General features: G+C 45.7%; 1 protein-coding gene and 1 long non-coding RNA gene across 2 annotated transcripts in view; one reads left to right on the forward strand and one right to left on the reverse strand.

Annotated features, from left to right (window-relative positions):
- Positions 1–1,208: 1,208 nt before the first annotated feature.
- On the reverse strand, positions 1,209–17,290 carry DDX18 (DEAD-box helicase 18). The gene is made up of 14 exons (XM_014565010.2): positions 17,134–17,290; positions 15,126–15,590; positions 12,902–13,042; positions 11,635–11,770; positions 11,168–11,268; positions 10,860–11,059; positions 10,652–10,766; positions 8,210–8,349; positions 7,190–7,351; positions 6,735–6,887; positions 5,912–6,025; positions 4,474–4,530; positions 3,986–4,163; positions 1,209–2,962 (listed from the first exon to the last, which is right to left on the reverse strand). The coding sequence occupies exons 1-14, from the start codon at positions 17,216–17,218 to the stop codon at positions 2,820–2,822; spliced, it is 2,190 nt and encodes a 729-aa protein (XP_014420496.1). The 5' UTR covers positions 17,219–17,290; the 3' UTR covers positions 1,209–2,819.
- Positions 17,291–18,777: 1,487 nt separating this feature from the next.
- LOC106731059 overlaps positions 18,778–20,410 on the forward strand; it is a 104,040-nt gene continuing 102,407 nt past the window's right edge. Inside the window, exon 1 of the long non-coding RNA XR_004319781.1 lies at positions 18,778–18,941. This is a non-coding gene — a long non-coding RNA (uncharacterized LOC106731059). The remainder of the gene's footprint in view (positions 18,942–20,410) is intronic.

Raw genomic sequence — 20,410 nt, forward strand, 5'->3', positions numbered from 1 at the left:
GAGGCACTCAGCCACAGACATCCGTGTCCTCGGCCGTAACCGGCACCTAGCAGGCTTGTAGTTCACGAAGATTTAGGTTTATCCAGAGTCACTGTTCCCTCCACCAAACACCCAGTACAAACCAGAGCAGCCTTGAAAACTGCATGAACCTATGTGGACAGTGGCCTCAGGAAAGTACCACAGGGCTGGAGAACCTCCCAAAACCTGGGTCTCATCTTCAGAATTCCAGGGGATTCAAACTGTCAGGAACGCTTGGTCTGTACTCCACAAGGCCCAACCTGGCTCAGATTTCTGGTGAGCCCCTGTGCCTGACGCCGTCGGCAGCAAGCCTTTCATGCGGGATCCAGGTTACCAGTAAAGACAGCTAACGGGCACAACGCACTTCACGCCGGGGCCTGCCTGAACACCACACGCAAGCTTGTTCAGTTCTTACCAGCCCAAGAGGTAGGTTTTATTACTTTCTTTGTTCTGCTCATTTAATAGGCCCAGAAAAGAGGGAGAGCTGGAATCTGAATCCAGGCACTGCGGTCCCAAAGAACTCACTTCTAATCATTGTGCATTTCTGAATAAACACAATCATTTTCTGGTTATTTTGAATTCAGCATTACTTAACTAACCTGGCCAGTTAAGCTCAAAATAAACGTATAGGAATGACTTACCACCAGCAGCTCAGAGGACCCAGAGGTTTCTATCTGCACGTAGTGGTCTGCGTGGCTCCTGGCCCACGCTGCCTGGCCTTCCTGAGGAAGCTGCTTAACCTCCTTTGTCAGGGGAACGGCCCCCACATGCCACCAGCAGCTGTGCCCTCAGCGCGGGGACCTGAGGCCGCCTTCTCCTTGCCCACGTGAGCCTTGCAGGTGGTGCCGCCCTGCCCTCGTATCTGACTCTCGTGACGGGCTCCCTCGCACCCGAACCCGGGCCTGGTGGGTCAGGTCTGGTTGGCTGTCTGGATGTTCCCTGGCTGGACCGGCCTGCCCGCAGAATCGCAGAATCACACGGGGCTCCTGGCAAGTCCTGAAAGCTGCCGTTATTACAGTCAGTCCTTCCACCTCCTCTCTGTATACTTTTCTCAAAAAATCTCCAGACTGACTCACAGCAGAGGTCAACAATGGCAAGACGGGGGCACCGACACGCTGAGACAAGGAGGGCCGGCCTGGGATACGCACCGTCCACAACTCAAGTGCAGGCAGACCACGGGACACACCAGATACAAAACGGATGTCATTATTTAATGACGCAGGAGAATGACATGTTAGGAAATGACCTGGTTACAAACAGTGAGTAGAGGATGCCTTACTTCACTTTTGGTAAAAAAATTAAAAGTATGTATACAAAACACTGGAAGGTTATGTACCAAAATATTGACAGTATTTACTTCTGTTCAGTGATTAAATACTCTTCTCTTTGCTTTTGTGTATTTTTTTGAAACATGATTTCTGAAACAAAAAAGAAAACCAAATTACTGGAAAGAGAACTAGTTATTAGAAGCCAGGAGTCCAGCAGTCAAGGTCTGAACCCAGGACACGTGCAGCTGGGGAGACAGTGGTGGGGCCCAGATGCAGAGCATCGTTCCTTTCTTCTCCTCCCGGAATGCGGTTGACCGGACAGTTTCTTCCACATTTCATACTCAGTGTACTTACATTTAATAGGAATCTATGAATATTAACTTGCACGACAGCAAAATGATGCTAGCAGCTTTGGTTTTAAATTGCTACAAAATGGTTATTACATTATTACAAACACTAGAAACAGGACACAAAACACACTAGAAAATCAGGGGTTCCTACAGCAAAAACCCCACCTGACTAAAACACTGCCTCTGCTGCTCTGTTCCTTTTCAGTTTTCACCATAGATCTATTTTTCTTTCATGGATCTGGAAGAGGCAGTTTTTCTCAAAAGGATGTTCTGCCCTCTAAGCGCTCTGCAGATTTGGAAGGGCTCACCAAACTTCTAACACTTCAAACAAATCTGCCTGAGGACTGTCACCACCCTTTATGCCTTAAAACAAACAAACAGAAAAAACAAAACAAAAAGCAAAATTCTGCCAAGTTATCAAATGGAGAACAGCAGAGTATTGTACCTGTAAATGAGGCTCAGAACTCTCAGCTCTCCCTCAGCCCTACCTCCAATGCTGGGACTGCTAGGGATACTTTATTCAAGTGATAAAGACAACCTCTATTTTTACTCTTGAAAACATAAAAAGGAGAAAGATTCACTGTTCTAAAAGCCGGTGTTTATAAAAATCAGTGCCACCTTTAACTGAAGGTACTTCCCAGAGCCTCTGCCTTTTTACAGGGAAGCATTTTCAGGAGGGGTCAAGAATCACGGTCAAGGTCCAAGAAACAACCAAAATCAGAAAAAAAAAAAACAACAAAAACCAAACTCGAGACAATTTTCTGCATTACCACCACCACTACCACTGCCTGTCCAGGGTGCTAGGTCATTTGCCTTTGAAGGCAGGTTGGCACAGCAAGCCGTGCCACAAGTCTTCAGACACCAGGGAGGAGAGATACAAAAAGAGTTATACTAAAACAATAATAATTTCGGGGAAAAAGATTTAAACTTAAAAATATTCTGTCATCACAAAGACTAAAAAGGTCCCTTGCCTTGCTCTTGGGCAATCAAGAAATATCCAAATGTTTTATATCCCCAAATAGGAGACCTGCTGGAAATACCAGTGCTCAGCGCCTGCAACCCAAGTCAATTTACAGTCATGTAGGTCAGTCCAAATCCCAGAGCAACAAAATTCCCTCGTCAGAGCAAGGGAAAAAAATCCACTTCAGGACAGAGCTCTGCACGATGGGAGGGGGGCGTGCCTTCAGTGGGAGAACTGCCTCCTGTCGGAAGGTTTCTTGCTAATGTGTTTGAAGATCTTGGACTTCTCCACTTTCTTGGCTTTCTGGTAGCCGAACCCACCGCCGCCTCCTCTCTTTTTAAGTTTGCCGTCATTGCTGTTCACGTCTGAAGGTGAACGTTAAGGAAATCAAGCAACACACAGGCAATGAGCTCCAAGGTACCACCCACAGGAGAACCGCCGGCTGTGTACCACCGGCACCCCCACCACCTCCCTGAACCACGAACATGGGTGACATTCCCGACAATCAGGAGTGGCCATGTGACCCTGGACTGAAACAGGTGTGATTTTTAAGCCCAGTACTAGTTAGATTAGTTATTTTCTCCCCGCAAGGAAGCAGAAGACACTTACTTATAGGGAGTTATGAGGTCAATCAGCAAGTTTGTAGGGACACGTTAAAAATTACCCTCAGTGTCCAAATGACCTTTGCCCCTGCTCAGAGCTGATCAGGAGGGCTTTGCCAAGGGAAGGAGCTGTTCTTCCCTTTACGGGACTGGACGCTCACTCCAAGCCCACGATGGGGACAGCCACCCCAAACTTGGTCCTCTGGTCCCCTCGGCAGTTACGACCATCGTGTTCATGAGCAGGCCTCGCTCTGGCTTGTGTGCAGTGAAGCACGCGTTCTAAACCCCAACAAAGCAGCCAGAGGGGAGTCCTCTGCCTTTTATCTTGAGTAGCACTTCTTTTACTCTCTTTTGCTGATCCTGCAACTTCCTTGTAGGAAATGCTCCAGTGGCTCTGCGAGGATAAACTCCTTCAGCTTCTTCAGGGTGTCCTGCTCCTGTGTGCCCTGTACAGGGAAGCTAACACCCGCCTGGCCCTGCCTGCCATTTTACCCCAAGCCTCTCTCCAGAATGTACAACTCTCCCCTCCGCAATCTTCCACTTCAATTCCTTTGCCTTTTTTAAAGTCTAAATCATGAATGGTCTTGTTTCTGCAGTCTCCACCCTGACCTGAATCCCTGCCCACCCCAAGCGGGCACTGACACACGGGCAGTGAGAAGGATGAACGCCTGGGCCCCCAGGCCTCAGCCAGAGCGCACACCCACCCAAGTGCTAAGCCCCAGTGCCCCTGTCAAGCTTCTGTCCCCGAGTTCCTGGATGAATTCACAACCACAAAGAAAAGGATACTCAGGTCAACAAAAGGAGGCACCTTGAAACCGAATGACAGAGCAACTTGAGGCAAATTTAAGTTATTAACGTTAAAGATCTGCTTCAGAGAGTGGGAATCATACGCTCGGATGTATGACTTATACGCCTCTTGGGCTGACTTGTGAAGGAAATAGTTCTTTTCTATCAGTTTTTCAAGCTGAAACAGGAAGAAATACTGGTTTTAATAAAATAAAAAAGCACATTTCATATAAAACACTTGTTCCACTACACTTGCTCCAAGCTTTGTAATATTTGCAAAATCAAGTGAGAATGGTGACAAAGTTCTCGCAAGATATGGACTGAAATGAGGCAGACAGCAAGGGGCGTGGTGGGCAGTGCAGCCAGGAACCCACCCCTCACACAGGCCGAACCGCTCGCTTTATGAAGAGGGAGACCCAGAGGACACGGGCAATGAGACACTACAGAGGTGGCGCTGGAGTGACCTCCCCCGCCCGCCCACTGCATACCTGAGACTGAATGTCTGAAATTTTGGACCAAGAAAACTCAAATTCACTTAATGGAACCTAGAAAACAAAAGCATGAAGATCAGTAACCAGGACGGCACCACTGCTCACCAGGCACTGAAGACAGGGGTTCCTTGGGCCAGACACTTGCTCCCTCTTGTGGAGAAGCCTTACCTTACCTCTGCTCATTGCACGTGACCGTGCTACGGACCTTCCTGGAAGAAAGGGGGAGAAACTGGACAAGGACAAGGAGTCATCGAAGCCCTTTTCTCTAAATAAGGACCTCACCACAACGTGAACAATAAGCCTGATGCTTCCAGTTAAGACGAACCACAAGCCCTTCTCTCTGTGTCAGGAAAGCGGCCCTGTGACAGCAGAGGCCACCGTCCACAAACCCCTTCAGGAAGGATTTCTCACCAGCCATCACTTCTTAGGTAACTGCAAGAGTGCCAGACCCGTGCAGGTGCTGGGGGCACAGAGCAGCTGCCCCGTCACAGCCCTGCGACCCTCAGAGAGCCTGCAGCCTCGGGGGGGGAGACAGTGACGACAGCTCGGCGAGCACTCATGCTGGAAGCACGGGAAGGAGGGCAGGAGACCGGAGGTGGCCGTCCAGGGGAGACGGTGGCCAGCTGAAACCAGGGGCCATCAGGAAAGGCAGGAAAGGACATCTAGGACAAAAGCACCCCGGACACAGGGCAGTTTCTAGGAACAGTTCCCAGCTGGCTGGCAGAGGAGACTCCACCAGGCAGGACACTGCCAGGGAGGCCAATGAGGCAAATGCCACGTAAGAGAAGGCCTGACAAGCGTCCACAAGCCCGAGCAAGAAAGGGGCTAAAGCCACATTAGGGCGGGCTGGAGACCAGAATGAGTGGAAAGTAAATGGAAAAAATGTGAACCACATTTCAAAATGGCAGATTGAAGATGGTGACAAGCTGGAGCCACGCTGGAGTGAGTGGTGGGGGAGTGGGTTTAGGTCTGAAGTTATTTTTCTGCTGAGACTTGAGACGGTGAAGAGTTAACACAGGGGAGACACAAGGCCAAACAGAATTGATGAGTAAGGGACAGGAGGAGGAACAGGCAGGAGTGGCCAGGCTCCCCATGGCCTCGGGGAGGTAAAGGGCCAGCAGGGAGACAGGTGGAGAAGAAGGGAGCGGGAGGCACACCCTCACCGGCTGTGAGGGGGCCTCGGCGTGGAGGTTTCCGGCAGGGCTGCAGGGAGTGAGGCGGGAGACGGGGGACACAGACACCGAGCCATGGGGGTCATTTTCAACCATGTCAGTCTCATCTGCTGAACGGCTGGACCAGCCATCCTCAGCACCCCAACACTCTGGACTCCTCGGACACACCTAGAAATGGGGCCCAAGGCCAGCTGCCCTGGCAAACAACCCCTATCGGCAGGAATCAGCCCCCAGTGTAAGGTTTTCCAAGCAAAGCCCTTTACCTTGGATTGCTTCAAGTAGCGGAGGAAACCCAGTTCTTCCGGGCGCAGGATGAGCAGAGCGTGCCCTCTTCCATTCAGGCCCCGGGCTGTTCTACCCACACGGTGGATGTACTCCTTTGGAGGACAGAAAACCTGAGGTAGCACACTGGGCCCGGGGGCCGTCTGCCTCCCCAGAGCTTGCTTGGTGGCGGAGCAAGCGTGTCAGCAAGTAGGTGTGAGACGGCTCCCGACCCGGACCCGGCAACGGCCGGTCACCACGTTCCCCGAAGCTGGTCCTCCACCCCTTCTGCAGGCAACACCCCAAAGAGGGAACAAGGCAATGACTGGGGCCAAGGAAAGCTGGACAAGATATTCACATCAGCTCTACGATCTAATCAAATGACTATTAAGTGGGCTTCATCTTCGAAATGGCTTTTGGAAACATGTTTAAGGCTGACTGTCAGCGATATAATCTATCGTTTGTTGAAAACACCCAACAGAACTTATTTTACTACATGTACTACAGAATCACATCTGGCGCTGTAAGCCAGTTTTATATCCTTCTGAGGCCCACTGCTCTTCACAGATCCTTCCAAGCCCGTAACATTCCTAGGTCCCACCACGCCTCTCAGATCTCCCTGCACACACCCTCTCTGGGTCCTGCCAAGGCCCTAAACAGGCATCAGCAGCAGAGAAATACTGCAGCCCTTGTACAGTGAAGCATGACTCGAACAACGACAGGATAAACCTTTGAATGTGGAACGTGGTACTTGTCAGGGAACCTGCAGGGTGGTTCACTCCCTGACGGAGAGCCATTCTCGGACACCCCGAGGATGCCAGTTACCTTGGGGTCATCTGGAGGGTCATACTGAACAATCCAGTCGACTTCAGGAATGTCCAGCCCTCTAGCTGCCACGTCTGTACACAGCAGTGTCCCCGAATCCGCATTGCAGAACTGGAAGAAGGTGGTCGTGCGCTTGTTTTGTTTCTGCCTTCCCTAGAGTCAAAGTGAGACACCCATTACAACAGGAACCTTGGGGCTGCTTCTGGGGGGTCTCGATGAGGAACCCCTGCACTCGGCACTACTAACCTGCTTTATTTCAGGTTCACCCCCAAGGGACAGCGTCTCTTCCTCCTTTCTGGTCCTCTCCCTCCACCCCCAGCCCAGCTCCCTCCACACAGGATCCACCACCCAGTACCGCCCAAACTTCTCAGAACTACGCTGGAAGCCTCAAACCCCAACATCTATATAATGTGATAGACACAACCTGTTTTAGTAAACTGATCACAGTCACTTACATGAATGGCCAAGACAGGCAAATCGATGTAGTTCAGCAACTCGTAGTGGTATTTCACAGACATACAGGATGAAAAGAAGACCATGAGCTTCTTCTTCCGGTTCTTCTTAAGGAACGTAAAGAGCAGGAGGAATCTCTTTTCCGAGGGACAAATAACATATCCCTACGAGAGGTGCAAGAGAACAGACACAAAATAACAGACACTTGCAGCTTCACGAACCAACAGGATCTGACGGAGAGCACAGGTGAATACCACACACACTGCCAGGCCTCACCTACAGCAGAACTACTGCCTTCGCTGTAACAAAGCATCCCTAAAGTAAGACTCATTTGGGCTCTTTTGAGTCCTTGTAACGGCTGCAATCACTGGATACGAAGCACTTTTCACATTACTGAGACCACTGGTTATCAAGTTCTTGTGGCCATCATAGACCAACGTCTCTATTAACTGGAACCCTCAGAGTGTATCAATGACCCATTCTTGGAAGGTCCAGCAAGATGTCACATAACCACAGCCTAAGTGTGTTGTCCTAAACAGAACAACAAAGCTGGATGAATATATTTTTAAAAAATTAAAAAATCCACAAAAGCCTTTAAAGCTAAACTGTTACAGAAAATACTTTATTCATCAAGAGAGTCAATCTCAAAGCTCTATTTTTAAGCAAACTCGTTTGGGTCTTCATCACCTCACTCCCACAGCTACATGCTTGAAAGCAGCCTCTCCATCTTCTAACTCACCTAATGGCTCAGAGCAAGAGATTATTAAACAATACATGTTTTCTTTTAACTTGTCTACAATGGGTAGTGATGTATTAATACCAACCCTGTGGCAAGCAGTGTTAAGAGACAAAGAGCTGATCAAATTAGAGTTAAAGACACTATACACCAGGAGAGTCAGAGACCCAATACCCAAGTTCACACATTGGAATTAAAAGTTTATTAACCGTTTGCTTTCTAGATGGTCCTCCAGATCTGCTGGGAAACACCAAAGAGCCTTAAAACTGAAGGTGCTGACAAGTACCTGCTCAAGACCATCCACTGTGGCGTTAGCTTTGTCATCATCAACACCAACGTACAAGGGCTCCTTTTTCAGAGAAATCCTCGCCAGGTCTTCAACCTTCCGCGTTTGTGTGGCAGAAAAGAGCATGGTCTGTCTGCGTGCTGAAACACACCCGTATAAAAATAACCTCAATCTTTCAGGGTCTCTTTAGAATCGATTCATAACCAAAATGTTCCAAGAATCATCAGGGACTAGAGATGTGGTATCATTGCAGATAGTAAGAAAAAATATCACCAACAACTTTCTGGCTATAAATCTGACAACTGAGATAAAATGGACAATTTCCTTGAAAAAGAGACTGTTAAAGCTCACTCAAAAACAAACAGCCTGAACAGCCTTGTATCTTATTAAAGAAATTATGGTTAAAATCTTCACATAAAGACTCCAGCCCCAATGGCCTCTGCTGGTGAATTCTATCAAACATTTTAGGAAGAAATATTTCCAGTACTTCATAAACTCTCCAGGACACTGTAAAGTGCTAACTCACCAACTCACACTTTTAACACAATTTTAGCGAAGCGAGTCCAGAAATACATATAAAGGATAATGCATCATGACCAAGAGGAGTTTATTCAGGAATGCAGGTTGGTTACAGGTTTAAAAATTAACCAGTATAATCTGCCATATTAACAGACTAGAAATTTAACATTTATTTCTCATTTAAGAAAAGTCTCAGCAAAACTAGGAATAGAAAGGATCATCCTCAGTCTGAGAAAGAGCATCTACCAAAAACCTACAGCTAATGTCACCCTTAACGGTGAAGACCAAATGCTTTCCCGCCTAAGACTGGGAATAAGACAACACTGTCTTCTCTTGCCAGTTCTATTCAGTACTGTTCGGGGGGTTCTGGCCAGTGCAGTCAGGCAAGGAGACAATTAAGTGGAGAATTTTATTTATTTTTTTATTTGTAGATGACATGATTGTCTCTACAGAAAATCTAACAACTAGCTGCATTTGGAGGGTCCTCCTACTGGACAACCCAGTTGGATATAGCAGTAAGTAACTTCCTGGATAAAAAACAATATGCGAAAATCAACTGTATTTGTATATATAAGCCACGAACATTTTGAAATTAAAATTTTAATGAAAGATCTAGGGATAAATCTAACAAAAGACATGAAAAAATCTGTACACTGAAAACTCTGGACCACTGCTGAGCAAAATCAGGGAGCTAACAAATGAAGATACACCTCATCCATGTGCTGAATGGGTCAATGCTGTCTCTTAACGATGATCTGCATTCAGCACAATCCCAACCGAGCCCCTGAAAGTGCAGAGACTGACGCACTGGCTCTGAAATTCACACAGATATGCAGAAGATAAGAACAGCCAACATAATTTTGAAAATGAACAAAGCTGGGGGGTCACATTGCCTAATTTCAAGACATACTAGGAAGAACCAGAGCTTCTATACACCGCTGACGGGAATGGAGAACGGCACCAGACAAACACACACCAGCCCCTCCACTCCTAGGTAATTACCCTACAGTACGGGGAACACAGGCCCGTGAGAAGAGCTGTAGATGAATGTTCACAGCAACTTTCCTTACAGCAGCTAAAACTGTACATCAGCAGTTAAATGGATCAATAAACAAGCTGTGGCACATTTATGTACTAGAACGCACTGAGGAATAAAGCAAAGAACCACTCATACGTGGAATGGCACGGGTCAGTCACAGAAGCATTAGCTGAGCACAAGGAGCCAGACAAAAGGAGAGTCATACTGTATGGGTCCATCCACAGAAATCCCTGGACACCATGACCCAGGCTGACAAAGCAGATGGACGGTCTCCTGTGGGAGAGACACGATGAGCTGTCGGAAGCGGTGACGGCGCTGCCGCTGAGAGTCACAGGGAGGAGTTAAGAAGGCACACAAAGAAACTTCGCAGGGGAATGGAAAAGTCTGCTGAACTGACTGCGGTGATGGTTTCAAGGAGTAAACAGGCCAACACCCACAAAATCGTGTATTTAAAGTAGGTACGGATTATACAGTCAATCATACCCCAATAAAGCATTAAAACCACATACTGCACTGAACCATGGTCTTATTACAGCTATAAGCAGCTTATAATGCTGCAAGGGCTATAGCCACGGTATAATGCAAACGTAACAGAAGGCAATGGTCAACAGCCACCTGGGAGATGAGGGAAGAGAAAGTAAGATGAGAGTGGAATGAGACGTACGTTAGGACTGCTTGACTTGCACTGTAACCGTTCATAGAGCAAAACCGCTGTATTAAGTTGCTAATAAGACTGGCGCTTGAATTGCAAACTACCTCTAAGGTTGACTGGCACCACTACTCGGCTATATTAGAATTCTGGCGTTAATAGTTCTCATATAGGAAAAACTCTCACCTACTGCCAACAGCTATTTGCAACCCACGTGCAGATGCTACCTACTTACTTGGCAGAAGTTTAATAATTTGCTTTAATTCCTCTTCGAACCCAACATCCAAGATACGATCAGCCTCATCGATAACCAGACACTGTAGGTTTTTATACATAAACCCCGGGGTGTTCTAACAAGACAAAGGACAAGGAACAACTGTTAGCCGTCAAGTGTATGTTTCACACGAGACAAAAGACGGGCACTACAGACAGCGTCCTCTCACCTGCATGTGGTCCAGCAGACGGCCTGGCGTGGCCACAATGATGTTGATCCCATTGGCAAGTTTCTGTGCTTCGGCAGACCTGTTACTGCCGCCCATTATTAACCCGTATGTGTGAACGTGGTGTGTCATCAGCTCTTTAAGAACACCGAAAGTCTGCATGGCCAGCTCCCTGGTAGGTGAGAGAATCAGGACTCCTGTTCCTAGAAAGCAAACAATGATTCTGGTGAAAGTCAAACTGCGGTCATCACCATGAGTCCATTAAGAGCTCCAGTGAGACACTGGCAGAGACAATCGGACCACGGGCTTACCATTCCTGGGCATGAACTTCAACTTCACAATGAGTTCAACTGCGGGGATAAGAAATGCCAGAGTTTTGCCACTGCCTGTTTTTGCAGCTGCTAGAAGATCCCTACATGTTAAAAAGGAAAAGGAGAGAGACGCTCAGTCTACTTACAAGTATTTACTGACTGCCCACCACGTGCCGTCACACACGCGGCAGGCACCAAGCCTAGATCGTAACAAGAACAAAGTCCCTAACTTCTCAATTGCTGAAATCAAATATGTAGGTCAAACACTTAACTCAGAAGTAAGAATTGTGCTAAAAGCAAAAGTCAACACTTTTCTCCAAATCTCGGTAAATAACCTAAAACCTATAATGAAGGCTGGATATATTACCCAACACGGTCCAAAACCAACAGAACACACTGGTATTTTCTTTCCAAAGTACGAGCACTAAAAACAGACACTAATGGCTGAACCTCAATGTTAATCATACCTGCCTTCCAGAAGCGGTCTGATACTTTTATGTTGAATTTCAGTCATGTTTGTGAAGCCCATTTCTTTTATTGCCTTCAGAGTGTTCTCATTAACAAGATTAGCTAGCGAAGCAAATGAAGTATCCTCAAAAGCTCCTGAAAAGATCATTTCTCATTAGCAAATTTAGCTTCTCTCCATAGCGAGCCTGCTCTAGTTACCCACACGAGTTCTGCTGAGGGGAAAGCCTTGCTGGGCTGCTGTCTAGCTTAGAAAAGCTTCTTCCAGTAAGAAAAGACAAAACCCCAGCCATTACCATATAGCACCAAGATAAAGACCCTACACTTTCGAAGCCTCTCCACTGCTGATGGCTGTGGGACTCAAAGCCCAGAGCCCACACTGTAACAAAATCATAAGGGAAGGAGAGGAGGTACCATCAAGGGACTTGCATGGAATGAACAGTCAAGGCGGGGTGGGGGTGGGGATGGGAGTGCAGGGGGAGAGTTCAGAGAGGAATGATATGTTTATGTTCTGTGGCATCTCTGACCTCTACCCACTAGATGCCAGAAACCCGCCTCCAGTTCTGACAACCAGACATGCTGGCTGCCAACCCTCAGTTTGCCGGGGACAGAGGAGGTTTACAGGATGCAGGACTTTGAATGCTTAACTGAGATGAGCTGGTCACCCTACCTGGGAGGCAAAACTGCCCTGGTTGAGAACCACTGCCATAACCTCTGCAACTGCGATTAAAGCAAGTCTCAATATTTTAACAAACCAAAAACTCCAACCAAACAACTTGAGTAAAGTCCAGACATTCCTGGTTGGAGCAACTGATTCTGGTCTAAACTCTTGACTTTTTATTGTAAAGAAACAGAGGCCAAAGGAGGTGACCCTGGCACAAGCCCCTCCGTGACGTTAATTCCATCCCTCTCTTTAGTAACCGAACCAGTGTTAAACCTCTGCTCTCCAGCTTCCAGGCCAGTGATCTTCCCACTACAGCGTGGAATGAGCCTGAGAAAGTGGCAAACCAAAGGAACAGAGGAAGGACCTCAAGAGCTGTTTGGGCGTATGTTAAAATATTTAGTGTTAGGAATAAAGAAAAAGGAAAAATAGAGAAAGAAACCATCAGAACGAAGGCACACAGAATGGAAGACAAAAAGCAGCACTTGGATGTAAAATCATTTCCTGTCAATGCTTGTTTTTTCCAGGTAAATCAAATATCACCACTGAACCTCCAAACTGCACAACCCAGGGAGGCGTGACACTCTAGAAAATGCCCTGAAAGTTACCTGTCAGTCCCAGGGGCAGGCTGGGCACCTCGCTGCCATTGTCCCCGTCCTCTGGCTTCTCCACACTGTCTTCTGTTTCCTCAGGAGCCTGGCCATTGTCTTCAGAGTCTCCTTTGTCTTCAGTTTTTGCTTTTTTAGTATCTTTGGTTTAAAAGACAAAGTCCCCCCCCCAATTTTTTCTTAAAATAAAAATACCAAATGAGATCACAGAATAAAAGATGTATGATGCAAACAGCCGGATATGCAAAAGCTTAACACATTTCCAGTTTTAATTTGCCAAGAATCTCTTCTTCATGATTAAAAATTTGGTTACATTAAAAAACCTGGGGGGACATGTAGGCTTGCCAACAAAACTTTATTTTTAAGGCTTCTTAATATATTACACCATCTTAAGCAACCAAGAAATTCTTTCATAAGCTGAACTAAACTATTTAAGTATACTCATCACACCCAGGTCTATAAACTTCACTGAGGAAAAAATTCAAGGGTATGTGATTAATTTTTTTTAAACAACTCATAACAAGCATCAATTTTTCCTCCTACTTTATTAAACATAGTTTCTATAAAAGCTAATTTTTAAAAAAAGATGAACAGAAACACCAAAGACTCTTCATGTTACCAGAGATAAACCTCAAAGCCAAGCACGACAATCTACTTAGCTGGACAGAAACTGGCCTGTTCCCCGAATGTCAGCAGTTGGGGGGATGAAAGGGAAGGCCGGATGGCTTTTTATTTGGACATTCACAACTTTCATGACATAGTCGTCTAAGTTACCTTTCCAGAGACAAACCGTCACACTCTTAAGTGTTCCACTCTGGGTCAAATGGGTCGGCCACCATGCTGGGGCTTCCATACCTTTACAGCATTAGTGATGCTAGTCAGAAGAGAACTGACTTACACCAGAACTCAGGACTCTCTGTAGCCCAGGACTGGCCTCTTCCTTGGGCCTTACCACCACCCTCCTGGGAGATGGTCAACTCTGCGAGACCCACACGTTCAAAGGCCACAGGTATCATCAGCTGGTCACTCAAAGGTTCCCAATAGGAGTTAAACTCCCAGCCCTGTACTATCATTCCCTTAGGCACACTCAGAACAAGATTCTTAAAGGCACTAATAATTCTAGAATAGGGTTACAATCACTTTAAATCAAAACCGTAATGACAAATCCTTATACTTTTCTCTATCTTGTTTCACTGTTTCTTTAAACAATTTCTCATAACTTCCAGGTGTGCTATAGCATATAGGCAGCAAACAGACAGCCATGCATGTTTGGAAAATTCAGAGCTCTTTTCTAAATGAAACCTTTATCTCAGATAGGAGCTGAATAGATATGCTAACCCAGGTGCTGGCAAACTTTTTCTTTAAGGGGCCAAATAACCATTTTAGTCTTTGCAGGCCATGGGGTCTCTGTCACCACAAAGGACAAGTAGACAAATGGGCACTGCGGTGTTCCAATAAAGCTTTATTTGCAAAAACAGCCAAAAAGGCGGACTAGTCTGCTGACACCTGTTCTATCCTCTCTGGAAATCTCTGCTTGCTCACATCTCAGTTAAGATGCCTACTCTTTCACCTAAGCTTATTCATATCCAAACATCTTCCGAAACAATACAGCGCTGCTGCCCCCACTCAGCCCCAACACTATCCTGGCCATTCTACTCGCTTGGAAATTAAAGTTCCGTTTATTCAGACGTCTCCTAACTGCTAGTTATACATCTTGCGTATCCAAATTAAAACAAAGTCTCCTTTCAAAGGCAGAAATTTATAGGAAAAAGAAATGGGGCAAAATACAGGTAAATGCAAAGTCCTTTGATCCATAAGGACCCAAGAAGATAGATCTTACCATCAACCAAGATTTCTTCCATGACAGCAACCCACAACTCTCTCTGCAAATACGTAAACCTAAAATCCTACATCATAGTATGTGCTGTTCATCACAAAAGCCCAGTTAACTGCCAAAAAGAGCACATTTCTGTCATTCTAAGGAGATTCTTATTTAAGAGCGAGGTTTTCTTCAAGGTTGTTAGACATGACATGTCACTAGGTAACTTGAGAAAACTTAAAATGCACCCCCACCAACGCTTCCTTTAGCTACCAGACTAGTTTCCAGTATGCCCGTGAGTATGGCGGAGTCTTGCACGTCATCTGGACAAAGTAACAGAGGAAAGGCAGAAAGATAAGTATAAAACACTGAATGGCTTAAGTTCAAAGCAAACAAAGCACGTACCAGGGCCAGCATCATCCACCATTTTTCTCTTTTTCTTCTTCTTCTTTTTTGAATCTGAATTGGGAGACTGCATCGCTGCTTCCTCACTGGTCAGTATGGTAGATTCCTTGGAGGATTTTTTAACTTTTACTTTTCCCACTGTTTCTTTAGCTACATCTCCATTTTGGGCTTCTGACAAGCCCGCATTCACAGACGATTTCATGGATTTTTTAACTTTTCCAACTCCTACTGCTTCTTTAGATATGTCTCCATTTGGGGTTACTGTCAAGCCCTCATTCATAGACTGTTTCAGGGATTTTTTAACTTTTCTACCACCTACTGTTTCTTTAGATACATCTCCATTTTGAGCTTCTGACAAGCCCACATTCATAGACTGTTTTAAAGACTTCTTAACTTTTCCACCTCCCACTGTTTCTTCAGACACATCTCCATTTTGAGTTTCTGAAAGGCTCACACTGGAGGCCCCTGTTAAGAAACAGAACACACACTGTGACAAAGGAGAGATTTACTTAAAAACACTAGAATCCCAAATGAGAAATTTCATGGCTACCAGGACTGAAATGATTTAACTTTTTACTTCCTTGTCACGTACGTTAAAACCACTTCCAATTTTACAGTGTTCTACTACAGGACAGGTACAAAATTTTTTTTAAGTAACAATGCTGGAAAAGGGAAAGCTGCATTGATTTCTTAACTTCAAAAAACCACATCTCTGTCTGTAAGGAGTTAAGAGTCCAGAACAAGAAAACTTCAATGAGGTGAAATATTTAAACAGATAAGGCCAGAAAATGGTAGTTACAAAATATACATTGTAATGTTAGGTATTTGATAAATATACTTTCCTAGGCATCAATAAACTGAAAATTCTGCCTATGAAACCACTTATCTGTCCCAATGTTTATCATATATAAATAACTAAAAATGTCTTTACCGAAGTTTCTGTTTATATATAGAAAAAGTTAGTGGCATCTTTTAATTCTCACCTTTAAATACCCAGAAATAGTTAGTAATGCTTTATTATTCTGTAGGAAATGAAAATCTAAGGGAATTTCAAAAACATTATTCTTAAAACCCACACATCTCTTTTCTCCTCCAAGATTTTTTTTTTCAGTCAACTGATCTATTGAAATTGACTAGGGTAAGGCATTATGCCTCCAACACTGACCTAGGGGTTTACCCGTTACACAGAACCTAAAAAGGTTAACATGAACAACTTCAGGACGTCTGGTTCACTATCAGGAAACTAGGACTGCAAATGAGGTAGGAGAAAAAAGTGACGTTCATGTAAAATCCTTTTCATGTCAGTATGTGCTAAGGATGCAAATTTGTAGAAGCTCTCAAGAAATTCATAACGTAAAATTAGAAGTGACGGGAAGGCAGGGCAAGAGAGCATAGAAAGCAATTGGGGAGCTGAACGTGAGGAAGTTCTACAGGAGTTTGGATAGAGTGGAGAGCAGAGGAAAGCAACGGGATCAGGAACGCTTTGTGAAAAATGACGCTTGGCTTGTTTCCAAGCGATATAGACATGAACTAGATGGGGAGAAAGGGACAGGCGTAGAGGTGAGAAAGTCCCACGTGTCTGACTGGAAATGAGAACTGGGGGCTGGGGGGAATGAGGTGGTGCCTGAAGCTGGTGAGGGAGGCAGAAAGGGGAGGGTGGAAGTGGAGCAGGCAGGTTTAATCGGAATTGCTGCTGGAGGCCTGGGAAGGACCTCAAGAAGCCTCCTGCACAAACTCTAAGGAGGAACCGCCGCTCAGAAAGGTCAGGGGCGCATCTGGGGCCACGCGGAGAGTGGGCGCCTGCACCGGACCCGACTCGAGGCCGCCCGGGCTGCCTTCCGCGCCCCGCAAGCGTGCGTGCTCCGGGGGAAGCTGCCGGCGCTCCACCGGGGCCGCAGGGCTCCGCCACCCGCGCCGCGGCGCCCGCAGCAGCCGCCGCGCGTCACGGCCCACGTGCGGGCTCCCTCCGCAACCCTGGCCGCCGCCACACTCCGCGCGCGTATCTCACCCTGTAGCTTCAGGTTTCGCTGTCGCAATTTGAGGTTCCGCTTCTCGATCTTCTTGCGTAAAAGTTTCATCGGTAAATGAGACATGTTGTCGGTGAAGCGCCTTCACGGTGGGTCCACAACCTGGCTCCTCAGCGCTCTGGAGTGACGTCACTTCCTTCCAGACCGCACGTGCGCAGTTGAGCCAACAGGAAATGTATCGCAGAAACGCTTACGGTAGGCAGAAAGGAAATGTGTCCGGTCGGAAATGCTTCCGGGCGCCTGCGCGTCGTACCCTTGGAGAACGGATTCTTTGGAACGCCCTCTAGGGGAGCGGAGGCCCGGCCCTGCACCGGGTTCCCATCGCTCCTGAGCTGTCCGCGTACTGGGGCGATTTGGCCGTTTGAGTTTCCCCAGTGGAAATAGTGAAGAATCAAGGCTGAACACAGAGCCTTAGGGAGTCTCCATTTTTATGTTCCTGCCCTCTTTGGATCCTGGATGATTTAAATTGAGTAATACCTAAATTTCATACATATATGTGTTTCTAAATTTGTGTGACCTCTCTCTTTCGTGAGAAATACACTTTCCCTGTCACTTGGTACTTGGTAATCCACACTAAATATAACATTTCTCAAAGCAATATTCTTACTCTTGTTTCACACTGATGTTTTTCCTTTGATGGATGTCACTCATTTCCTCCTAAATTCCAAGTCCATTAAAAGTTCTGATTAGCATGCATTTAGATTAATTTTACTACACTATTAATAGATTGGCTGCAGTTTGAAAAACAGAGGTTCATAATCCCCAGAGCTGTCACCCACGGCTCCTGTAGGAGTCCAGGTTAGAAATTAGTCTAACTGGCTAGTAGACATTGTTGTGTGTGTGTGAGAGGGTATATTAAAAAAAAAAAAAAAAAAAAAAAAAAAGATTGTTGCCAACGTTAAAAAATTGGGATAGTTCTTGCAGAAATTCGTATTTTTCTTTCAAAATTGGTCCCAATGGGCTCAAGTTACCTTTGGCAATAATCAATTTGAGCTGAACAATAATTGAAAGAGTCAATGAAAGCTGATTTGTTCACCTGGAGTGTCAGGGCATGAGCCTGTGGGGATTAGACACAATCGCAGAGAAGAGGGGAGGGGGAGAAAACTGGGGAGGGAGGTTAAACAGAACATAAATAAAGCGACTGAGAAAACACTGAATTGGACTAGAAAACTGAGACAAACAAACCATGATGTGCTTAAGTTGTTAATGATTAGGCAGGCTAAGGGATGAGAAAGAAATTTAAACTGGCATATAACACAGAAACACACATCTCAGTTCAAGTATATATGTGTCTGTTTAAATTGATATGTATCAGTCTTTATATATGTGTTTATGTACATTGTATTGTTTATATTAATTTTTTTATATATTATGAAGTTTTGACATCTTAAATAAAAAAAACCCTTTCTGGCTGAAAAGAGATTGCCCCTCCAGGGATTAGCCAGTTTTTAGAGCCAGCAAAAGACTCAGTCAGGAGTGCGCCTTTAAATATGCAAACTAACTAATCCAGAGCCACACCTCCTGCATCTGGCCTGTGTACCCGGAGACAACGTTCCTCTGCCTTAATCATCCCAAGGCCAGGTACCAAGCAACTTAGAATCCATCTAAATTATCCAAACCAGTCAACCCCAAAGTGTTTATTTTGCCTTGCCTCGCTTTTCTTGAGGACACACCAAACAAGTCTTGACCTAGTCTCTCCCTGTGGTTCTGCCCCTTCTGACTTTATCAGATGCTGGTGCTTTTCCCGGTGGCCTTGCATGGTTTGACATGCCTTCTATTTCTAGGACCCGTGAGTATAATAGACTATGTTTTCTTGAGTCTCTCCTGTTCAACTCTTGTGGCCACACCTGACTGTCACATACAAGAGCACAGAATATGCATACGTATCTGTTTGTGTCTCCATTTTACATAATATATTTTTGCAAAGAAAAGAACAAATCTGACTTCATATTAGATCTATTCCTTTGGCTCTAACACTGTGCTCTGTTTTCTGTACTGGTTCTGCACCTTTCATAAAAGAATATTGCCTGGAGTCTGAAACATACAGGATCACCTATTCTCAAGGCCCTGAGCGGTATAACACTTTCCCATTCATAGAAAGATAAAAAGTTGCAGGACAGAAAATAACATTTGTTTCATTATAGATTTACAGGGACACCCTGACCTGAGCCATCTGCAAGAACAAAGGGTTCCGACACCAGAAAGTTTGCAACAAACAACCACACTCCCACCACTTTTTAGTATAAAAGGAGCCTGAATTCTGACTTGGGGAAGATGGTTTTCTCAGGCTGCCAGCTTTCCCAGTAAAGTTGGTATTCCTTGCCCCAACATTTCGTCTCCCGTTTTATTGACCTGTCCTGCAGTGTGCAGAACCAGCTTGGACTTGGTAACATTTTCACATGATTGCACATCTGAGTGTTGGGTCTGTGACTTTGAAATTCACAACCATCACTCTTAGGTGCAACAATTAGCGTATCTCCCATGTTCCCTGAAGGTGCTTGGAAATGCTAAATTTTAGGGATTGACAACCTTTCAGTTGACAGATAAAAGGCTAGTGATTCCATCCCCTCCCCACCCCTCCCAGATTTTAGGAAAGGAATAGGAAATGATAACCTTGCATCTTCTCTCAAAACCGGGGGTGGGAGTTTTAATAGAGTGCATTTCCCAGACCAGGTCTGGTCAACAAGTAAGTATCATTGGAATGGACTTAAGAAAATTACCTGTGAAGTTTGGGGAAGTGGCAAGTAATCACATGCCTCTGAAAATCCTTTGGCCCCTCACTGCTAGAGTCTGTTTTAGTACCTGTTCATTATAGGTTTAAGTCCTTAAAACTTTTTGCTTGGGCTTCCCATTTCAGATATCTCCCTCCCCAGAATATATTCCTTTCTCTATTATTCACTTATTGAACACTTATTTCCTGACATGTTGGTGCTAGGAGTATGTGATTGCTGTGTGCTAAGTTCCAGGAAGAGCATTGTGGGCCAGGATCGACATGGCCATCTTCTTGGAGCTTACAGGGCTTCCGTGGAAAAGATAGACAGTTAAACAACCAAGGGAGGCTGGTGATAAGGGAAGCCTGTGACAGGGCAACACCCTCATCTGGGAGTGGGGTTGGGAATGAGTTCCTGGTTCAGTACCCGCTGTGCACGTGCACTGGGCTAGCGGCAGACAGAGCAGGGAGCAGAGATGCTGCCTTTTACCTGCCTGCTAGAAATTCTTAAATTTAACATGGACCATGCCTTACCCGTAACGTTCTTT

The sequence above is a fragment of the Camelus ferus genome, chromosome 5 (assembly GCF_009834535.1).
Source record: "Camelus ferus isolate YT-003-E chromosome 5, BCGSAC_Cfer_1.0, whole genome shotgun sequence".
NCBI classification, from domain to species: Eukaryota; Metazoa; Chordata; class Mammalia; order Artiodactyla; family Camelidae; genus Camelus; species Camelus ferus.

Coding starts and splice junctions, on each gene's coding strand:
- DDX18 (XM_014565010.2), bottom strand. CDS start 17,218: ATGTCTCATTTACCGATGAAACTTTTACGCAAGAAGATCGAGAAGCGG. Junction 11,771..12,901: donor CCTGCCCCTGGGACTGACAG/GTAACTTTCAGG, acceptor TGATCTTTTCAG/GAGCTTTTGAGGATACTTCA. Junction 4,531..5,911: donor GCTACTTGAAGCAATCCAAG/GTAAAGGGCTTT, acceptor TTTGTTTTCTAG/GTTCCATTAAGTGAATTTGA.